This window comes from Formica exsecta, unplaced genomic scaffold (genome assembly GCF_003651465.1).
Source record: "Formica exsecta isolate Colony F162 unplaced genomic scaffold, ASM365146v1 scaffold4, whole genome shotgun sequence".
In the NCBI taxonomy this organism is placed as follows: domain Eukaryota; kingdom Metazoa; phylum Arthropoda; class Insecta; order Hymenoptera; family Formicidae; genus Formica; species Formica exsecta.
In genome coordinates this window covers 403,702-425,103 of record NW_021851238.1, presented here as the reverse complement: position 1 = coordinate 425,103, position 21,402 = coordinate 403,702, and the positions used below count along the sequence as shown (strand labels likewise).

The following is a 21,402-nucleotide window of genomic DNA, read 5'->3' as shown; positions in this document are numbered from 1 at the left end:
AAGATATAAAAAGATATTCTATTTCAGTTTTTGAATAATCTTTATCTATTGAATCTTATAAACTATGAACATATAAATAACAATAATATTATAGAAATCCTATTTTATTAATTACACTTGTGTTATATGTAAATATATATATATATATTATATTGTCTTTTACTTTTTTTCATGTGCGACGTTATAATTCTCCCCCGGCTTGCGCTGCTTTCTTTGGTTTCTTATTTTTGCTCCATTTATCAGGACAGTAGCAAGCCTCTTTCTGGGCATCAAGAAAGCTCTTGCAACCCAATGCGGTTGTCCCTGTGAAAAGGACCTTTGCTGCAGCTTTACATGTGTTGACGATAGTAACGCCGGTAGTCTGATACGTATCGCAATATCTGTACAAGCATCTCTTGAATTCCAAATCGCACTTCTCTTTATCCATATTGCAAGTGTCATAGCAAATGTCATGGAAGTCACAACATTTTGTCATTTCAGCGAGCGGCAGGTATTCTTGATTTACCTGCAATTATACAAATATTTGTAACAATTATATTTTAATAAAAATTGTATATATATATATATAAGATTCTTAGTGATTTATTTATCTAGTTTCCTGAGGAAGTGCCATAAACACCAACCTCGATTCCGAGAGAACCGCATCCGTTGCTTCGCGGTTTATGATTCCAGTCTGGCTTTGGCGCGGAGCCTGAAAGATTTAAATAATGCGTCATTGAGATTTGCCCAATCACAACGTAGACTATGACTGCGCTCCACTTGACGATTGAAGTGTTCGCGAGCATAATCTGTCTCTGTTTAACTTTCAATGAACGACAAGGAGATGACATGACTCCACGTTGCATTGCGATCGCCAAATGGAACGTAACCCGTCAGCTGTTGAGAATATTTCACTTCAAATATCAATATTAAAAAGGATTGCTTAAAGTTTTGCCTTCTTTTGCATTTTCTGCGTAGAAAAGGATAGAGATACGTATAAAAATCCTTAGAAAAAAAGAGGAATTAAAAATAAAGTGCAAAAAGTGCAAGTAGAATAAAGAGCTCCGAATCGATCGGAATCGACCAATGGCGGCGCGCGATGAAGAGATAACCTGATAACGCGATGAATAAATCCACAAACGTAAATATACGCACCGTCGGGACATTGGAAGACGCAGTTCTCCTCCACAGCGGCATCGAGCACTTCATGTATGTCTTTGATCTTTCTCGCGACGGTTATGGCATTGGTAAAGAGATCTTGAAAGACAGACTCCGCCGCCAGCACGGCGTCCCGTAAATTCGACAACAATCCGGCGCCGTAGCCGGACCAGGCGTATGCCAAAAATGTTAACACGTAGATTATGATTTTACGATATTGTGATAAATCCATTCCTCGTGGTGACTTCGATCGTTTTGTTTTGGGATCGATGCGAGTGGACGATCTCCGCTGGACTGCGGATATTTTTAGGTGTACGAATCAAGTAATATAGTCATCACGAATGAACACGTGGTGTTTGCAGATCGTGGACACGATGTCGCGCGATTTAATTATTACAGTTATTTGCTAAATTTCTTGTACTTACATCACTTTACACCTCGCGGTCTAAAATGAACTAGATATTCTATTTAGGATTCGCGACAACGGAGTAGTAAGGGGAAAAAAAAAAGTGCAGAAAGTGCACTTTGAAACTAAATTTATTTCTTACCTCATGTCGCACAAGTATTGCACATATTATAATTATCATTTTTAATTATCATAATTTATATAGATACTAAATACAATATACTTAAAACGGTTTCGCGTTATGTAGATTTTATATATCGATTCTGTCCAGCCCTATGAGATCAATTTTAAATGTAATTCATTTGATTCTATATTTTATAAGCTCTTTTTGTAAACAGTAAAATTTAAGAAAGTTCATACTTAAGAAATTGTTTAAAGTAAAATTAAAATTAATCGGTATTCAGCAAATATATTTTCTTTTTTTTTTTTTGCCTTTACATGAGAGTGTCAGCAGACATGATGATATTATAGAAAAGATTATATTTTATTTTATATTGAATATATTATTTGTCATTTGTCATAGAGCACATCGAAGATTAAAAGTTAAAATCTGTTTTCAAGCTCGCCACTGTCGAACAATTTCTTCACATCGGTACCGCCTCCTAAACACTCTCCATTGAGGAATACCCTGGGCACTGTTCTGGCACCTGTTATTTCGCCCAACACATCTTGTATGTCTTGTGCGTCTTCCCTGTTGTCCAATTCTATCGCCGTGTATGATTTTTTTAATGATTCAAACACCTATAAATATCAGCAGTAAATTAGTATGAACAAGCAATAAATTAGGGTAGCGTAATCCAATAAATCTTTTTATTTTTGAGTTTAGTAGAATATAAAGAACCGCATCATGATTGTTTCAAAAATCTCTGATTAATTGTACAAAGGTTAATTTTTAATTTTATACTCGCAATAAATATAATCAATCATAAAAGACTTTATATTTCAGATATTTTCTTGAAATAATTGAAATATAAAGTTGGAAAATTATATTCCATGTCATAAAAAAAATTTAGATATCAATGCTAGAAAACTTTTTAATGACTTTGCGAGCCTATTATTTGGATACAGACATATAAACATTTGTTGTAACGTTGCTAATTAAATGTCATTACTATCATTTAATTTCCAGGAGAATTTGTTAATTATAAACAAGATTGAAATCACTCATTCTCATAGAATTAAACGAACCGTACAAACAGAAGAAGGCATTAGAACGAGAAATAGCGATGGAAGAAGAAAAATTAGATGCTCAAATGGAGTTCGTTAGACACGAACATGAAATAGAACTTTTGAAAGAAAGTATGTATTTTAATGTGTGTACTAGTGTTAAAATACTATCTTCATAATCATATAAATAATCGTATCTTTTATATCGCAGAATTGCGTATGCGCGAGGCGGATCGCGAAAGACAGAAAAAAGAGTGGGACATGAAACAGCGACAAGCCGAAAAACAGAAGATTCGCGAGTTGGAATTAAGACGTCCCAAATGGGCAAAATTACCTCCTTAGCCATTTTGCAGTACGGGCAGTGAGTCTTGGAGAATATGACGACTGAATCCTTTGCGATGAGTTCGTTGACGAGATCTCGCGTGACAGGCATGATTGACTTCTTTGTACTGGAAACTGAACCCATTTGATTGAGCTAAAGAGATCATTCACTTCGATTATGCCTCGCACGTTTGCGTGCACTGTTCAATTATAAAGAATTTAAACTGCGCCCGATTTCCGGTATTGTATGAAATCTGATAAAAGAACTTGGGTTTTCTAAAGACTAATAGTATATAATTCTTGCTACAAAATAGATTTTACTATCAGATAGCAGATCAGACACAGTTTGAATCATTCATTAAACACTCTGCAATTATATGTTGCAAAAATTCATGCACTTTATTATTAGAAATATCTGAATAAATATTTAACACATTATTATATAGAGGAATAGATCTAAGTACATGTGCGATTTTGTTAACGCAAAAAATTATTTGGAAATAAAAATAAATCCCGAGCTCGATGAATTTTTTTTTCCTGTTTATATCGGAGATGCGACTAATGTGGGAAAGATAAGGCATTGCAAAATTTGTTTATTTCGATTACATTGCTAATCCGACAAGTCATATATCTCAAGTCGGTTAAAACCAGAATCAGCAGATAGGATATAAACACAACAAAGAATATTTATTATTTCAACAATTAAGATTTTTATAAAAATATATACAATGGAAAATGTAATCGAATTAGTTTTTTCATTAATGAATAAATTGATTTTTCACTAAGTAAATTAAGAAAAATCAAAATAGATGAATTATATTTTCTGCATTATTTTTTTGTATAAATTCCGTTAACAATTTGCATGAATATTCTATTAATTTCGACAAATCTCATAACCTTTCAAACAGCAAATTCGACTGCATATCTATCATTATATTTATCTGTGAATAAAGAATAAGACAACTTTAACTTGTCATTTATATTCTACACAGTTTGGATGATATATAATTTTTGTTGACTTTATAACCGTAATAAAATGACATTTTCGTTCGAAAAGTCTCGTCAGTGCTATCAGAGAAAAATCAGTGACTGTCGACCGTTATGATTGTTTTAATCAATAAAAGACAGTGATCTGAAAGACTAGTTATCTGAAATTTGTGTTGCAGATTCGTGCGCACGAGGCATACACACAAAGAATCTCGTCTCATCATTAGTCATCTTGTGTCATTACAATTTTTGAAGTAGAGTCTCGTCTCGATAAGGATCGATTCGTCTGTAACGCAGGCGGTTAATGGTACGTGGCAAACGTCAAGAGAGGAAAAGATCTTCTTACTTGATTCATTCTTACCTTCAATTATTCAACTGCGAATATGTGTTGGAGGTTTAAATATATGTATATTTTCACAAGAATGTGTCACTAACTGCTGTCAATAATTGAGAAACAGATCGTAAGTCCAGAGCACGAATTACGCGACTGTTCCAGCTACTCGGCTGATGGTAAGTTTCCAGTCGATAGTTAAGGTGCATTCCACTGCCAATATTGAAAATCTATAGTGTATGTGACGTAAATTATGAACGCAGCCTAAGTCTTGTATACATACACGGAGCGTCCTTTAAAAAACTATACAATATATATACAATATATATACTATACAATATATGTGCATATATGTATAAAGAGAATCTTCGAGTTTAAATCCAACTTTAATTGAGGAGACTGATTGGAATGATTGTGCATGTTTGTCGACATTTATTTAAATTTATATAAATACTGCTCAATTTTAGAAATTAGTTTTTTTATAATTTTTTAATCGATATTTATATATATTGTAGAAGTTTTTTTTATAAATGTAGGGGAAGAGATTATTCTCGATATTAATATCGATTAATCGAATATAGTAGTTCTAATTTGCGAGACTCGTGGGTCGACGGTGGTTGACAGTGGTCGATGATTATCGTGTTGGAAGTTGAAAGTGGTGGGAAGTGGCAAGTGGCTCTCCTCGATACTTGACGTATGCTGACGAACGTTTGGCGAATGTGGCAAATTATTTGACTGTGATAGCTGTAAGGTTTCTCGCGATCCGGTCATGACTTAACGACAAAATCACGCAAGATGAACAGAACCGCGAGATCCGTAGGTCCCTGTAGAGGCGGCTTGTACGTCGTCGAGGGCGAAGTATGCCTCCTGGTGACGGCAATGCGGCGAGGTGCCCGATGGTCGTCGCACTCTCACCAGGTTAGAATAGCCCGATGAATTTTGTCTCTCCTTTATTAACTGTTTTTACCAATAAAATAATTAGTGTTATGTGTATGGAGCATTTCTATTTTTGTTTCTGTCAAATTAGACAGGTTGCAGAAATCGCTCTAGTAATCTATTGATTTTGACACTTGTATAAATTTGACAGGGACTATTGACATTATGATAGAGATCTGGAAAGTATATTTTAATGGTATAATTTAATTTATAGGATGACGATCAGGACACTTTAATGAAGGGTTTGAATACCTTGAAGGAAGTGTTAAACGAGCACAGAGATCTGTCTCAGTTGGAACCTGCAGTTTTTCTTACCCCCTTTTTGGAAATTATAAGATCGGAGGAAACCACAGGACCCGTAACTAGTCTAGCGCTATCTGCTGTTAATAAAATAATTTCTTATGGTCTTGTTGGTTAGTCTCAATTGTTGTAGCAACTACAATCCTAGTCTTTTTTGTGCTCTAATACATAGATTTTTTTTTAGATGCTAATCATTCTGCCATAGCTTCTTGTGTAGAGACTATAGCAGATGCTGTTACGCATGCGAGATTTGTGGGCACCGATGCATCCGGTGATGGAGTGGTCCTGATGAGAATCTTACAGGTATTGAGAGCTCTAATGCTTTCACCTGCGGGCGATCATCTTTCCAATGAAAGTGTATGCGAAATTATGCTGAGTTGTTTTAGGATATGTTTTGAAACACGTCTCAGTGGTGAGTTTTACTGAAAGCAGTTTTACATTTTTGCTGACAAATTGCAAATGAATCAAATATCTTCTTTGCAGAAATACTTAGAAGAACGGCAGAGCATTGTCTAAGAGACATGGTTCAACATTTGTTCACCAGATTACCTCAGTTTGTCGATGATACTAGAATCTTGCCGAATATGAAAGTAAGTTTTGTAAATTGCGATTTAGAATACATATTTATATGCAAAATATAACTTCTTAATTTTTAACAGAAAATGAGGACAAACAGCATAGAAAATACTCGTAGCAAAAATAGAAAACATAAAAGTTACACAAAGCAAAAGTCCAAATCCATCACGGATGACGTCGATGAAAAGGAGCCGCTTATCCTGACTTCGGTTGACAGAATACGAGCGAGTCACTTGGCCACAACGCCCGTTTCACCAGTCGGCAATATTGTTGACATGCAAGGATCTTTAGATCATGGAAGTATCGATAAAAACGAGGACGAAAAAAGTGAGAGCAAGATTGATACTAGCAAGGATAACAGCATTAACAAATGTAGTAAAGCAGTGGATAATCAAGAGACGAATAAGAAGCAAGAGAATGATAGAGAAGTAAACAGTAGTGACGTTAAAAACGAGACAGAAACGACAGAGATTAATGGTGTGTCTGAAAATGTTAAAAATGAAAATAAAACTGTAGCTCCAACAGAAACTAAGATTGTAACTTCAACAGAAACTAAGATCATAGAGAAAGAAGATGCAGTCGATGAAAAAAATACAATGGATGAAACATCTGAATCTTCTGTCAAGCAATCTGTGTCAGAAAATCAAGGTACTTGTCACTTTAAAAAATAAATCAATTTTTAAACTTTTATTTTATAAATAATTGTGTACAGGTGACGAAGAAAAAAGTATCGATTTAGCGCAATCTCCGATCGGTAGTGTGGAAGACTTGTCGATAGATGAGAGCACATGTAAGGTGCTTAAAGCGAAAGAGCCCGAACAAATCGAGGAATACGTGAACAGTCAGGGTGTCCGATTTATTCCACTGCAACAGCGCGCGCCATACGGCGCATTGTGCGTGCGCGAACTGTTTAGATTTCTCATTTCCCTGTGCAGTCCCCTCGACAAGCAAAATAATGAAATTATGACTCACTTGGGTCTTAGCTTATTACAAGTGGCGTTGGAGATTGCCGCCGATTCTCTTTCGAATTTCTCATCCTTACTCGCGCTCGCGAAGGACGACTTGTGTAGAAATCTTATCTTGGTAAATAAATATAGCATCATAATTATATTTAATGTCATGTATTAACACAGTGTGAGAAATATCGTAATATCTTGTATTTATGTATCAGCTGCTTGGAACAGACAGATTATCGATCCTCGCTGTAGATCTTCAAGTGTCATTTCTACTATTTGAATCGCAAAGAGAACACCTAAAATTCCAACTGGAACATTATTTAATTAAATTAATGGAAATTGTTCACTCTGAATCTAATAGGATATTATATGAACAACGAGAATTAGCGCTTGGTACGTGTCTTAACTTTGTAATATCACACAGTATGTGATATTAATAATGTAAAATTTTATTTTCGTGATTTGCAGAAGCTATAGTAAGATTGTGGAGAATACCCGGTTTACCCGCTGAGTTGTATTTAAATTATGGAACAAATCGAGGAATACGTGAACAGTCAGGGTGTCCGATTTATTCCACTGCAACAGCGCGCGCCATACGGCGCATTGTGCGTGCGCGAACTGTTTAGATTTCTCATTTCCCTGTGCAGTCCCCTCGACAAGCAAAATAATGAAATTATGACTCACTTGGGTCTTAGCTTATTACAAGTGGCGTTGGAGATTGCCGCCGATTCTCTTTCGAATTTCTCATCCTTACTCGCGCTCGCGAAGGACGACTTGTGTAGAAATCTTATCTTGGTAAATAAATATAGCATCATAATTATATTTAATGTCATGTATTAACACAGTGTGAGAAATATCGTAATATCTTGTATTTATGTATCAGCTGCTTGGAACAGACAGATTATCGATCCTCGCTGTAGATCTTCAAGTGTCATTTCTACTATTTGAATCGCAAAGAGAACACCTAAAATTCCAACTGGAACATTATTTAATTAAATTAATGGAAATTGTTCACTCTGAATCTAATAGGATATTATATGAACAACGAGAATTAGCGCTTGGTACGTGTCTTAACTTTGTAATATCACACAGTATGTCATATTAATAATGTAAAATTTTATTTTCGTGATTTGCGCGCAGAAGCTATAGTAAGATTGTGGAGAATACCCGGTTTACCCGCTGAGTTGTATTTAAATTATGATTGCGGACTTTACTGCACAAACATGTACGAGGAACTTATGAAGATGTTTTCTAAGGTATATACATTGTTTCTCTCATATTTCATTATTTATTACTAATTAATGTACTGAAACTTTATATCTCTTTCTGAAAATTTCCTTCATAGAATGTTTCTATACCAATAACTACCAGCATGTATAGTATGCAATTGATTTCTTTGGACGCTATAATAATGTTGATTGTCGGTATGGAAATTCGTTGTAAAGGTTGTAAAGAATTGTGCAAGCCGTCACGTTACGAAACATCGTCGAATCTTCCCACACGTGAAAATCTGCTCGCTATAAAAGCGAGTAAACGGGTAAGTAATCGTTTTTCTTTCAAATTCCGATGTAATAGGCTACAATAAACTAGATCTTTTTTTACTATTTCCAGTGGTTGGTCCTTGGCACAGAGAAGTTTAACGAGAATCCGCGGGAGGGTATTGCAAAACTTACGGAGCATGGTCTTCTGGGCGGTACTCCTGGTCACTCGGATCCCGAAAGAGTCGCAAAACTTCTGAAAGAAAATCCCGGTTTGGACAAGAAAGCGATAGGCGAATACATCAGCAAGAAGGAAAACAAAAATATTCTCAATTATTTCGTGCATAATTTTGATTTGAGGAATACAAGAATCGATCAGGCTCTGCGACTGTATCTGGAATCGTTTAGATTACCTGGAGAAGCCCCTCTTATATCTCTTCTACTCGAAAAATTCGCTGAGCATTGGCATGTGAGTACATGTATTCAAATAGTTATTGGAAATAACGTGAATGTAAAATTAGACTAACCGATTATTACTATCTTTAGGACAGTAATGGTAGACCGTTTGCTTCGGCCGATTCTGCCTTTACATTAGCTTATGCGGTGATTATGTTAAACGTCGATCAACATAATTATAATGTAAAGAGACAAAGTAATCCCATGACTGCCGAGGAATTCAAGAGAAATTTGAAAAAAGTTAACGGTGATGCTGATTTTGATCAGGATATGCTCGATGACATATATACTTCAATTAAGTAAGTGTTACGCAAAATTTTAAAGTAGATTATGATTTTATGTCAGGCTTATATTTCAGAATTCCATAAATATTGTTAATCTGTTATTTTTAGAGGGGAAGAAATTGTAATGCCGGCCGAGCAAACCGGTTTAGTGAAGGAAAATTATCTATGGAAGGTTTTACTGAGAAGAGGTTCCGGACCTGAGAGCGTGTATCTGAAAGTAGGCAATTCCGGCGAATTCATCGACAGAGATTTGGCTGAGCACGCGTGGGGTCCGATCATCAGCGCTCTTTGTCGAGCTTACGATAAAGCGTCGGACAGATCGTTGCAACGCAAAGTCGCTCAAACGTTTCTCAGGTTTGTTACATTCAGTCTTCTAAATATCTATCATAAATATATTCTTATATACTAACTGGACTTTCTTTTTTTAGTTGCGCGGCGATCAGTGCTCACTATAGCATGTGCGGCGACTTGGATACGCTCATAGTGAGCCTCTGCAAATTCACGAGTCTGATAATCGGCGCGAAACCCGAACAAGTAGTTCTGCACCTCGGTGGAAGTTCAAAGTCACAATTGGCCGCTCGCACTCTTTTCAAGATCACACATTTACACGGAGATGCTTTGAGAGCATCATGGAAGAACATTATCGATTGCCTGCAATCGCTCTATGAAGCGAGATTATTGCCGAAAAATCTCACAGAGGCGGAGGACTTTATCGATCCGTCCGGCAAGATATCTCTACTCCGGGAACCGATCACGCCCAAAACTTCACCGGGTGATCAAGGAATATTTTCTACCTTTTATTCCTATATCGCCATGGATACATCGCGTTTAGCACATCCTGCCGAAGCAACCGCGCGAAAAAAGGCCGTGGAGTTTATTGCCAATTGTTATCTCAAGGAAATTATCGAAGAAAGCAAGTTCTTTCAGGTAAATTGATGTTTGATGACATATAACAGTTTATTTACAATTTGAATTGCATGTTAACAATTATCGTTATATTTTACAGAGTGAATCGCTCAATTCTCTGGTTGGTGCTTTAGTATCGGTGAATCCTAATGACGAAGATATATCTATATTTATATTGGAGTTATTGCTAGAAGTAACTATACAGAATCGCGACAGAGTAACATGCATCTGGCCGGTCGTTCAGGGTCACTTGGATCGCTTGTTGACGATGGCGGCACGTGAGAACCATCCTTATCTCCTTGAGAGAGTAGCCGTGGGTATGCTGAGACTTGCTATCAGACTTTTACGCGGCGAAGAGTTTGCATGTCTGTCTCCTCTACTACCTCTAACCTATCTGCCATCCGCCACGACCGCGCCATTGGCTCGGCAAATCGCCTACGGTCTGTTCGAATTATTGAAAACAGGCGCCGCAAATATTCATAGTGCCGAGGATTGGAAGGTGGTATTCAGTTTGCTGGAATGCGCAGGTGCCGGCGCATTAGCACCAAAACGATCCAACACTGTGCTGGATGAAACAACAAACGCTCGCACATTGGTGTTGGATCCCAGGCCCATTAGTCCTGTGCCGGAATGGGTGCTAGTGTCGCCGACCGGCACTGAAGCACCACTTCCGGTAGCCGCTGACACGATAGTACTGGTGCGAGATTTGCAGTCTCACGACTCGGCAGCGTTTGTCAAGTGCTGCGAAAGCCTGAATTTCTTGGTACGTGACATGGCGCATGTGACACCGTTCAACTTTGATCTGTGCGTCAACTGCGTGAGAACATTTGCCGAAGCGGTACTGCAATGCGCGGGCAAACGAAATAGGGTGTGCAATTCCGCGGAGGAGTCGCCCGGTTATCAGCAAAGTCCGGTACAGTTGTTGGATCTGATGCACACGTTGCACACAAGAATTGCGCAGGTATTCCGATGGTGGGCGGAGGAGGGTAGCATCGAAGACGGAATATCCCTATGGCCGCAAGCTTGGCGACCGTTGCTGCAAGGTATCGCGCGACTCTGCTGCGACGCCCGCCGGCCAGTGCGCACGGCAGCGATAACGTATCTTCAGAGCACTTTATTAGCGCACGATCTGGCACAACTTACTGCTATAGAATGGTCGCAATGTCTCGAGGAGGTATTGTTTCCGTTACTAGCGCAATTGTTGGGTCCTATCGCGTCCAACGATCCTATCGGCGTCGAAGAAACAAGAGTCAGAGCCGCGATGTTATTATCCAAGGTATTTCTTCACCATCTTACTCCTTTGCTGACTCTACCCGGTTTCCTGCCGCTGTGGTTGACGGTGCTGGAGCTTCTGCGTGCGTACATGCATGCCGACAATAGCGAGCTTCTGTTCGAAGCGATTCCTGAATCGTTGAAAAATATGCTGCTGGTGATGTCGTCGGCCAACGTTTTGGCGCCAAGTTCCAATCTCTGGGCGCCAACATGGAGAGCGATTGATGTCTTTCTGCCGAATCTAAAAACGGAGCTCTTCCCGGAACCGCCGGTCGCGGTTCTGTCATCTCCGCAGCTACCGCCGCAACAACCTTTGCAACAACCGTCGCAACAGCCGCAAGTCATCAGTTTGGTCGGCCAACAACAGCCGCCATCTTTCCCGGGATCTATAGCGCCGCAACCAGAAAATACTACTCTTCTTTCAGCCGATACCGAGTGCTCTAATGAGAATAACGCAGACATGAAAACCGTGACGCAGCCAGTCGACATTCTCAATTCTGTACAATCTGGCGGTGTTCCGATTCCGATTTCGTTACCGACATTGGTATACAATGCTGAGGGTAAAGAGTCACAGCAAGTGATCACTCTAGTTAGCCAACCACCGCCCAGCGTCTCTAGTCCAGTCGCGGTGCAGCCCACTGCTCAGAATATCTTTGATATTTGCTACTCGGCGAACTCTTTGATGGATAAGACGGGCGAACGACAACAACAGCAGCAACAATCTCAACCGGTATCGCTAAACGAAGAAAACTACAGCAGGCCGCTGAGGAGCACGACGCAAAATGTTGAACGAACCAACGAGAATCAAGATTTGATTCTCGCGATGAGAAAATACGATGAATGGAAACAGCAGCAGCAGCAACAACAACAACAACAACAACAACAAATGTTGATGCAGCAACAGTGCACACAGCACACACAACCGTACGAACAATCGGAGCAGTATCAGCATTCGGCGATGGAAGGCTCTCCCTATCGCATGGATCCATCTGAGGTGAATCAATGTCTTACATCTTAACAGGATCTTTGCGAGTCAATCGTCAGGGTAGCCGATTAATTCAAATAAAAAAAATAAGCGTTTGCTTTGTATCGATTAAACGATTCAATTTTTTACGAGTTAACGCTAAATTGACGTTACGTTAAGAAACCTTAACGTAAAGATATTTGATATTATCTTTACGCGGACATTTAAAATTGTGAGTTGTAATCTCTATAATCATCCACAATTTTATCTCGATATAATTATATCTCATTAGAGAAGAAATGAGATAAAGTTTGCTTATTTGTTCTTCCGATTGATGTGTGTGGTGGAATGTAACTAAATGTTCTGTTTGCAGACGACGACAGTAGATTCTACGGGGACGACGACGATTAACTCCGCGGCGTATTTTAGCGAGGATCCGGCGGCGGATCTTCTCTTCGTCGTCACTAATCCTTGACCACTGTATATTTTTTATGTAAATTGTATTATATAAAACATTTCTACGATGCGTGTGATCATGTTTTGTGTAGATGAGGAACTCTCTCTCAAGGATGCTCGATTGAACGAGGGAGAATACGTGGTATAGATATAAAGTTGTCATATCTTTGGTTTGTATATTTGGCACTCATTATATACAAATAATACATATGTACCATAACGTGTGTTACTGTCAAGATTATCATTTATAAAGTGCATAATCTTGGCAATAACAATGACAACATATAATATAGCTCTCGACACCACTTTTAGCACTCGATATGTACTTCCGTTTAATTTCTTTTTTGCATCACCGGTAAAAGAAGCTCTCTTTGTCAAAAGCCAAATGCGTAGGCCAAAATCATCTGAAGAAACGACCGATCAATTTCTTGCGATTAATGTTTTTATCGGCATGTTATATGTATTTTACGTAGAATGATGCGAGTCGAATAATATCTTTCATCAGATATCTATTCTTACAAATTCTACTTAAACATTTACAAATCCTATTTAGAATTGCAGGTGAGAAAATTCTCTTCTCTCTCTCACGTCTACATGGATAGTCACGTATGTTAGATTTGTACCTGTTCAATGCCATTCTTAGAGAGAACTAATCGACAGTGATTTCGCTAATCGAAGATCGAAACCAAAATTTGCAATTTCGGTGAGTTCAGTTTGAGAATGTTGTTGAAATATGCGAAAAACGACTATGTACATCATCGTCATGTTTCCGGATAAATATAGGCATCGCTCTCGTCTAGCCAAAAATCTGCAATCAAAAACTGAACTCCCAGCAAAATTGTATCGATTTCAATTACCGTATCGTAACTTATACTTTGAACGCAACTCGAATGTTTCTTCATTCTTGCTATATCGTAGCCCGATCTGTACATATGCAAATAATATATTGAATAATAAGAGATTTATACATGCATCATTGTTCGCTAGGTCCTGGATCCGTTGAACAAGACATATCTCGATGACGATTTGCGTTTCATGTAACTCGAAATGATTGTGACGTGTGAAGCTTTCGTTTATGATCGTTACTGCTCGCTATTAATTATTATTAAAATTCTTAAAGGATCAAAACATTATATCCCTGAGAATGACGCTTTCGTTTTTCATTCGCGTTTCCCTATATGCGACAGTGTGCTGCTTGTCAAATATCGACAAGTCGAAAAAAAAATTATGTTGCTGGTGCACATTCTTATGCACACTTTGTATCCGTGTAGATAATTGTTCAACTAAGTAATATGGATAGAGAGAGTGTCGCGCCTTCCCAAATCGCGATCCTTACCAAAGATCATGCGATGAAAAGCTCCTTTCTCTCATTGTGTAATTGTACATAAAAATATATCCGTTTATTTCTCTCGTGCAATATGTATATATAAATTCGTTCGTCTTTAATCTCTCGCGATAGAGATTGGCGCTCTATAATGTGTCTAGATTTGCATCCGGGTCGATACCGGTTCAACATATATCGAACATGACAGATTTCTTAAATTTGTTTCTTTTTCAGTTCATCCCGATAAAACGTTTTATTCTCTCTTCCTTAGTGCGATTAGACAATTAATAAATTGGACGGAATTCGATTGTCACTAGGTTATTATTGCGCTGCGTCTGCAATAATAGCCCAACGTTTTACACTTCTCGCAGAGATGCTGAGGATGGACCTTGCTTTGATCGGACACGTCCAGACCATCGGGTTTTTCCAACGGCCTCTGAAAATAATACGAGCGATCTTATTGCCCACATTCTAGGAGTGTTTGACGAGAATAGCGAGTTAGTCGCGTTCTCGCAAGAATATTTCGATTTCCTCATTTTATGTAAGAGAGGGAGAGAAACAGAGAGAGAGAGAGAAAAAGAAAGAGGGGTATATATACTCTACTAATATTATTTATATTATCCATATATTGTATTTTTTAATATTATTATATAACGTTATTTATTAATTTCAATATTGTTAATTAGATTATAATATAATTCGTTGTATGACTTTATTATATAGAAAATATACATGTAAATCAAAGAGATCCTTAGTGACTGTACAGCGATTCTCGCATCGATTACGTCTAAACCATTCGTTCGCGGCGTAGCTACGGCTTGATTATAATAGAAATTTGCGAGCGTCTTTCGCGAAATTTGTAACGTAACGATTACCGGTGACCCTCCGCGCGACCGGATATTTCTGCACACCGGGCGGCAAGAGCGAGCGAGCGCGATTATGCGACTATAATTAGCTTTTCCGTTGGTTTACGCGAGATTTCGTTCTCTCGGTCGCGTAATATTTCGAGAGAGCAGAACGCGGTTCCAAGCATCTTTTATCAAGTCCGATCGGGAAAGGGACTCCGTCTGGTGGATATCTCGACCTAATTTTATCCTAATCGAGGAGACGGATCCTTTTCGCTCACCTGCTTATGAGGATACACGTTTATGTGACACTTGATGCACTCTTGGCCCATATTCGCCCAGCTGTTGCCCGACATCCACTTGCGCTTGCATTTCGGACACTTGTATTCGCCGAAGCACCGCTTCTTGCCCTGATACGGCGTCAGGCCCTCGCCCTTCGGTCGCGCCTACGGAAATTAAAAGAGTGAGAGATTTTCTAATTGCCGAGCACAAAATACAATTTTTGCCACGATTGAACAATTAAATCGATCGTCGAAAATTCCTCGCGGAGTCGTCGATCGGTCCGTCTCTTTTTGCATATCGTGCGGTTATTGTGTGAAACCCAAAAGTAATCGCATCTTGCGCTATTCCAGGCATCTGTATATCGAGTAATATTATAACAAATAATAATCAAAAGATTTTGGAGACATGTGCGAGAACCTAGTTCAGTGACATATATATGTATATATGTATAGCTTTCGGAAGGATATCACTCCTTTTAAATCTTATTTTCTTAGTTATCAATCATTTTTCGGTTGAAATCATGTTAGGGTATCTTTTCCCTGTTCCTTACATTTATTGAATAGTGACGTGAAAAATGTCACCTCAGCCGGGAGAAGCGGCTTAATTGGTACACCCTCATCGAGCATGTCGCGATGATTGACCATGTGACGTCATGTGTCCCAGAGATGCTGTTTGCTATGTCAATTAACGCTCAATTGAGCTACGAGTATCTCGCTGTTGTCACATCAAGGCACGCGCGTCGTTTACGAGTATCGCTAAACTGATGGCTCCTTACGACGATTTTGCGTCCGTGAAGATTTATCTCTGACAATGAATCATTTCGAAAGAGAAAGAAGAGAGATTCTCTCTCACGTTCTATCATTAATTATTTAATCTTTTTGATTGTGACAGAGTAGTAGACTTTGAACAGACTTGCATAGTAAAAAGTTGGCGACATAATTGGTACTATTTTTAAACGTTATTCCGCGGATATTTATTCGAAATGTAAAAGTTGTTTATAATTATTATATATATATATATTATATTAATGTTGTATGTTATATTATATAAATTATTATTTTATTTATATATGTATTTTGTGTATATTTAAATACTTTTTAATTGTATGTGTGTGCGTGTGTGTGTGTACTAAAAAAGATTCAGAAAATTTTCCACAAGATATCCTGTTAAAAGATAAAGTTTATATAATTATTGTCGATCGGTTCGTCTCTTTTTGCATATCGTGCGGTTATTGTGTGAAACCCAAAAGTAATCGCATCTTGCGCTATTCCAGGCATCTGTATATCGAGTAATATTATAACAAATAATAATCAAAAGATTTTGGAGACATGTGCGAGAACCTAGTTCAGTGACATATATATGTATATATGTATAGCTTTCGGAAGGATATCACTCCTTTTAAATCTTATTTTCTTAGTTATCAATCATTTTTCGGTTGAAATCATGTTAGGGTATCTTTTCCCTGTTCCTTACATTTATTGAATAGTGACGTGAAAAATGTCACCTCAGCCGGGAGAAGCGGCTTAATTGGTACACCCTCATCGAGCATGTCGCGATGATTGACCATGTGACGTCATGTGTCCCAGAGATGCTGTTTGCTATGTCAATTAACGCTCAATTGAGCTACGAGTATCTCGCTGTTGTCACATCAAGGCACGCGCGTCGTTTACGAGTATCGCTAAACTGATGGCTCCTTACGACGATTTTGCGTCCGTGAAGATTTATCTCTGACAATGAATCATTTCGAAAGAGAAAGAAGAGAGATTCTCTCTCACGTTCTATCATTAATTATTTAATCTTTTTGATTGTGACAGAGTAGTAGACTTTGAACAGACTTGCATAGTAAAAAGTTGGCGACATAATTGGTACTATTTTTAAACGTTATTCCGCGGATATTTATTCGAAATGTAAAAGTTGTTTATAATTATTATATATATATATATTATATTAATGTTGTATGTTATATTATATAAATTATTATTTTATTTATATATGTATTTTGTGTATATTTAAATACTTTTTAATTGTATGTGTGTGCGTGTGTGTGTGTACTAAAAAAGATTCAGAAAATTTTCCACAAGATATCCTGTTAAAAGATAAAGTTTATATAATTATTCTACTTTGAAGTTCCGAATTTTTCAAACACTACTGATCGGGTTTAAATTCAATTCACTATTCTCGTCCGATTAGCCTCTATTGTATTGTTTATATTCATTACTCTATCGACAATTAATCATTCCTTATATTATCACAGTAAAGTTTAAACAAAATGTATTTAGAACATTATCTTGTGTATTGCGCGCATGCTTCTATGAGATAATATGCGATAATAGATCGTAATTTTTGATGCAGACGATAAATTGTAGTTGCACATTGAAATATACAGTCGAATCAGATGATAGAGAGATAACTATTATATTCCGAAAGAATATTTAAGCTTCAATCTGCGATCGCAATCTTTAATATTCGAGCTTTAAATTATCTACAGACTTTCCTACGATTCTTTTATTTATATTCAAAATAATTATAAATTATAATGTATGGTTGAAAAATTAATATATTTATTTTTAGAAATATTCAAAAAATAATGAATAAAAAAATATAATATAAATAATTAATAAAAAGTGAATCTATGAAATCTTATTATTATTAAGAAGAGCAGGATATTGTAATTTCAATTGGAAAAGTACCGACCTGCGGGCAGTCCTTGATATAGTGACCTTTCTTGAAGCATAAGTGACACAGGTATGTCGACGGCGGCCTCTTGGTCGGTTTCTTGTCGCTTAAGCTTAACTCCGTAAAGTGTTCCGCTAAGTCCGCAATATTCTCCGCCACGCTGCCTCGCATTGGCCTGATGGATCCGGACGGATTTAGCGAGCCTTGATGCAGATAAGTCTGCGACACGCCAGGAAAATTGTTCCAGATTGTAGGAAGTAGCTTGCTCTAAAATATAAAGAATAATCCGCTCGTCGACTTACTAACAGTAATGAGCTCGCGAACAAAGGTCTCGAATAACTGCCTTAGCTTCTTTTATTATTATTTTCTTCAGAGGCAAGTCTAGATGAAACTTTTTGTAACTTTCTAACGTACAATCTTCATTTTTTTTTTTTTATAGATTTAATGCGATTTGGAAATAAACTTTGCCCGAAGGCAAAGACTCAGGATAAATCCTACTCTTCACGAATGATTCGCGGATGACTACCTGATCGGGTGGCTGCGATGGATTTTGCTCGGCGATGGCCAGATAGACCCAATTGAGCAAATGCGGTGGATAGGTCGACTGTTGAAGGGTCTTCTGATTCGGAGCACCCGCTCCGTAACTGATCCGAGTCGAGTCCTGCAACTGCATGCGTTGCACGGCAGGTGTTGGATGGCAAGCGGCCATATTTTTATCTAATCGGCCCGCAAGTTTATCGGTTCCTGTCTCGGTTCGACGCGACAATTTTCTCATTGATATATCCCCGATGGTTGTTTATCATCTCCGTGTCTTGAGATCCGAGCGTGACGTTCTTTCCATTCAACTCTCTCATTCGACAATCATCTTCTCATCAATTTCTTTCGAGAAAACTTGGCGGATCATCGATTGTCATAAAATTAACGATTAATATCCTCCCAGTTTCTTTTCTTTATAATTTTCCTTAAAAATTTTTTAATTTCTCGATACAATAGTGTTTGGATTTGTAGCAACGATGCGATAGTTCATTCCGATGATCAACACTGACGATTTTTAATTTTGAAACCATCAGCGCGAAGCTTTATAGATGACAACTATTTATGCGACATTAAAAAAGAATTATTGCTTAAGACCAAAAATTCTCGACAAAGATCGTCAACGAACAAGGATGACATAATTTTATCGCGCTGCAATTTTGAATACACATTAAAAATCTCCGTTTTCTATTATCTAGAATCGCCTGGAATTTCACTGATTTCGTCACGCTTCCCACTGTCACTCCTCGTCAGACATTCTTTCAAGTCAACAGCGCATCGCGAAACTGCATCTTCTTGGAGGCACATTGAATGCATCCGAGCACTTTCGACTGAACAGACTCTTCAAAACGAGTATGTACTTAATGTTTGCAGGCGACGCTTTTACGCGCTCTCACGCACACACGCATGTCCCGCGTGTTGAACCCATCTTGTCTTCTCATATGTTACCGAGATGTGTATATTCTTGTATGCACATATCGTGGAAGCGACCGGCCGTTTTCTCGCATTTTTCGACGCGATATTTCCGACTCGATATTTTTCGCTCGAAGGATATCGTTTCAGTTTGCCTCGTGAAATGTTCTTGAGTTTACATTTTCGTATTAATCGTCAGATACATCTGATCGATTTTCAGTGCAAATCTCGACGCTAATTCAGAAAAAAAAATCTCGTTATTAAATTATATTTTAATTTTTAAACAATTATATATCTTCCTGCGAGACCACATATTTTCTTGACATTTTTTATTCGTCGATCGTATATAATATAATAGAACGACGAATGTTCTCATCAGTTTCGACTCGCGGAAAGACGCATTACTATGACGTATTACTATGACGATTCAAAAAAAAAAAAAAAAAAAAAAAAAAAAAAAAAAAAAAAAAAACATATAGAGAGAGTACTATGCCATTATCGATCGTGAAAGCGTTAAATTGCGACCCGTTGCGATTACGCGCGTCAAACTCACTGTTCGAGATTGAAACCGAAGCTCACGCAATTTTCACGCGATCCCGCACAGTTGAGGCCGCGAAGCTCGGAACGGGCCTCGATCGCGACGAGTGTGCTCGTTGCTCGAGTACGACGTGCCTGCTGCGCATCATATTAACGCACTGATGCCACCGAAGAGACGATCCGGCATTGGACCAACATGTAAAAGCGAACGGACGTATATACATCGAGAGAGAGAGAGGGAGAGAGAGAGAGAGAGAGAGAAATAGCCGAGAAGAGAGCCCCGCCATGTGGTGCGTCTATTTCCGTGCTTGCTCTCGGCCGACACGACGCCTCCGAATGGACCCCGACTCAAAGCGGCTCCTTCTTGCGCTGTTCTTGATGAATCTGCCCCGCGAAGCTTCTCATGGTCGTGGCCCACGTGAGCTTGACAGACGCGCTCGCCTACGCACAACGCCCATCGAATATTTCTGGGTGCATCGATTGTTCCTCGATTTCCAGAAATATTTCTGCATGTTTTTTGATATAGTACTATTATTATTGTTGAAAAAAAGCTTTATTTAAAATATTTTTATTTGCGTGTGTGTTGAACATTATAAGGTGCTATTACCATAACTGTTATTATTATATTTTTATTATTTAATTCCATAGTTTTCATTATTATCTTTTGTCAAGACATTTCTATATAAGTAAGTTTTCTGTAGATATTGATTATTATATGTATATATAGGATGCCATAAATTAGAAATAACTGATAAAAATGATTTTATTACAAACACTATCATAAATGATTAGATTTCTCATGCATAATATCTGTATTATTAGAACGCTCTATTATTGTTCATCTAAGAAAGTCCTGGCAAAAGATGTGCTATGACACATTGCATGCATTGTAGCAACAATATTTTTACTATGCAATATTGAAATCGTGTCTATGTATGTGTTTCGATTTAAGGACAATCGACTATGCCTGCCGTCACGATATCAAGGAAAGTCACCGAACTCATCTATAAATAAGCTCCAATTGTGCTATTCGCGTGTATCGATTATACTCAACGAGTCGCGGCAACAAATCGTCATGACGAATCGTCTTTGACACGATAACGGGAAAGTTGCATTTGTTTGAACGTTCACTCGAATTACTATCGATAGAATCGAGCTAAAAAATAACCCGTCTTCCGAAATTCTTGCTTACACATTTCAATAATTTCATTCTTTCATACGTCTTATACAAAGTCAAGTCTTCGTCCTTGTAGTAATCCGGAATAGCGTATTGGCTTCGAATTTTCGCTCTCCAACTGTTTGCAGAGAATCTCGTTACATCTTTTAACTCTTATTTTATATCGAAGAATTCAAGAGTTT

The 21,402-nt window shown here is 37.9% G+C and overlaps 4 protein-coding genes and 1 long non-coding RNA gene across 9 annotated transcripts; 2 read left to right on the top strand and 3 right to left on the bottom strand.

Moving 5' to 3' along the window:
* Positions 1–21: 21 nt before the first annotated feature.
* On the bottom strand, positions 22–1,603 carry LOC115239984 (group XIIA secretory phospholipase A2). The gene is made up of 3 exons (XM_029814882.1): positions 1,135–1,603; positions 624–691; positions 22–505 (listed from the first exon to the last, which is right to left on the bottom strand). The coding sequence occupies exons 1-3, from the start codon at positions 1,367–1,369 to the stop codon at positions 182–184; spliced, it is 627 nt and encodes a 208-aa protein (XP_029670742.1). The 5' UTR covers positions 1,370–1,603; the 3' UTR covers positions 22–181.
* On the top strand, positions 818–3,545 carry LOC115239987. Of its 2 annotated transcripts, none has more exons than XR_003884712.1 (3): positions 818–1,188; positions 2,673–2,842; positions 2,922–3,545. It is a non-coding gene; the product is annotated as an uncharacterized LOC115239987 (long non-coding RNA). The 2 variants fall into 2 exon arrangements; XR_003884713.1 differs by having other exon boundaries at positions 1,046–1,449.
* Positions 1,660–4,672, bottom strand: LOC115239986 (glutaredoxin-C4-like). 3 transcript variants are annotated; one of them, XM_029814886.1, is made up of 4 exons: positions 4,380–4,557; positions 4,263–4,304; positions 3,045–3,166; positions 1,660–2,284 (listed from the first exon to the last, which is right to left on the bottom strand). In XM_029814886.1, the coding sequence occupies exons 3-4, from the start codon at positions 3,141–3,143 to the stop codon at positions 2,087–2,089; spliced, it is 297 nt and encodes a 98-aa protein (XP_029670746.1). In that variant the 5' UTR covers positions 3,144–3,166; positions 4,263–4,304; positions 4,380–4,557; the 3' UTR covers positions 1,660–2,086. The 3 variants fall into 3 exon arrangements, with proteins under 3 accessions (XP_029670746.1, XP_029670745.1, XP_029670744.1); XM_029814885.1 differs by lacking the exon at positions 4,263–4,304 and having other exon boundaries at positions 4,380–4,672; XM_029814884.1 differs by lacking the exon at positions 4,263–4,304 and having other exon boundaries at positions 3,045–3,185; positions 4,380–4,556.
* Positions 4,673–4,872: 200 nt separating this feature from the next.
* On the top strand, positions 4,873–13,055 carry LOC115239982 (Golgi-specific brefeldin A-resistance guanine nucleotide exchange factor 1). Its single transcript, XM_029814878.1, has 16 exons — positions 4,873–5,267; positions 5,500–5,698; positions 5,770–5,997; positions 6,069–6,175; positions 6,245–6,809; positions 6,874–7,008; positions 7,677–7,912; positions 8,001–8,178; positions 8,258–8,373; positions 8,463–8,654; positions 8,729–9,064; positions 9,142–9,350; positions 9,444–9,689; positions 9,764–10,262; positions 10,342–12,507; positions 12,851–13,055. The coding sequence occupies exons 1-16, from the start codon at positions 5,145–5,147 to the stop codon at positions 12,950–12,952; spliced, it is 5,637 nt and encodes a 1,878-aa protein (XP_029670738.1). The 5' UTR covers positions 4,873–5,144; the 3' UTR covers positions 12,953–13,055.
* A 40-nt stretch (positions 13,056–13,095) lies between these two features.
* On the bottom strand, positions 13,096–20,250 carry LOC115239983 (zinc finger CCHC domain-containing protein 24-like). Of its 2 annotated transcripts, XM_029814880.1 has the most exons (5): positions 20,060–20,250; positions 18,587–19,740; positions 18,079–18,327; positions 15,384–15,548; positions 13,096–14,693 (listed from the first exon to the last, which is right to left on the bottom strand). In XM_029814880.1, the coding sequence occupies exons 2-5, from the start codon at positions 18,833–18,835 to the stop codon at positions 14,571–14,573; spliced, it is 786 nt and encodes a 261-aa protein (XP_029670740.1). In that variant the 5' UTR covers positions 18,836–19,740; positions 20,060–20,250; the 3' UTR covers positions 13,096–14,570. The 2 variants fall into 2 exon arrangements, with proteins under 2 accessions (XP_029670740.1, XP_029670741.1); XM_029814881.1 differs by having other exon boundaries at positions 18,079–18,279; positions 18,587–20,247.
* Positions 20,251–21,402: the final 1,152 nt, after the last annotated feature.

Coding starts and splice junctions, on each gene's coding strand:
- LOC115239984 (XM_029814882.1), bottom strand. CDS start 1,369: ATGGATTTATCACAATATCGTAAAATCATAATCTACGTGTTAACATTT. Junction 692..1,134: donor CGTCTTCCAATGTCCCGACG/GTGCGTATATTT, acceptor TAAATCTTTCAG/GCTCCGCGCCAAAGCCAGAC. Junction 506..623: donor GCGGTTCTCTCGGAATCGAG/GTTGGTGTTTAT, acceptor GTATAATTGCAG/GTAAATCAAGAATACCTGCC.
- LOC115239982 (XM_029814878.1), top strand. CDS start 5,145: ATGAACAGAACCGCGAGATCCGTAGGTCCCTGTAGAGGCGGCTTGTAC. Junction 6,176..6,244: donor GAATCTTGCCGAATATGAAA/GTAAGTTTTGTA, acceptor AATTTTTAACAG/AAAATGAGGACAAACAGCAT. Junction 6,810..6,873: donor ATCTGTGTCAGAAAATCAAG/GTACTTGTCACT, acceptor AATTGTGTACAG/GTGACGAAGAAAAAAGTATC.
- LOC115239983 (XM_029814880.1), bottom strand. CDS start 18,835: ATGAGAAAATTGTCGCGTCGAACCGAGACAGGAACCGATAAACTTGCG. Junction 18,328..18,586: donor CATCGCAGCCACCCGATCAG/GTAGTCATCCGC, acceptor TTTATATTTTAG/AGCAAGCTACTTCCTACAAT. Junction 15,549..18,078: donor ATATCAAGGACTGCCCGCAG/GTCGGTACTTTT, acceptor TAATTTCCGTAG/GCGCGACCGAAGGGCGAGGG.
- LOC115239986 (XM_029814884.1), bottom strand. CDS start 3,176: ATGGGTTCAGTTTCCAGTACAAAGAAGTCAATCATGCCTGTCACGCGA. Junction 2,285..3,044: donor ACTGCAAAATGGCTAAGGAG/GTAATTTTGCCC, acceptor TGATATTTATAG/GTGTTTGAATCATTAAAAAA.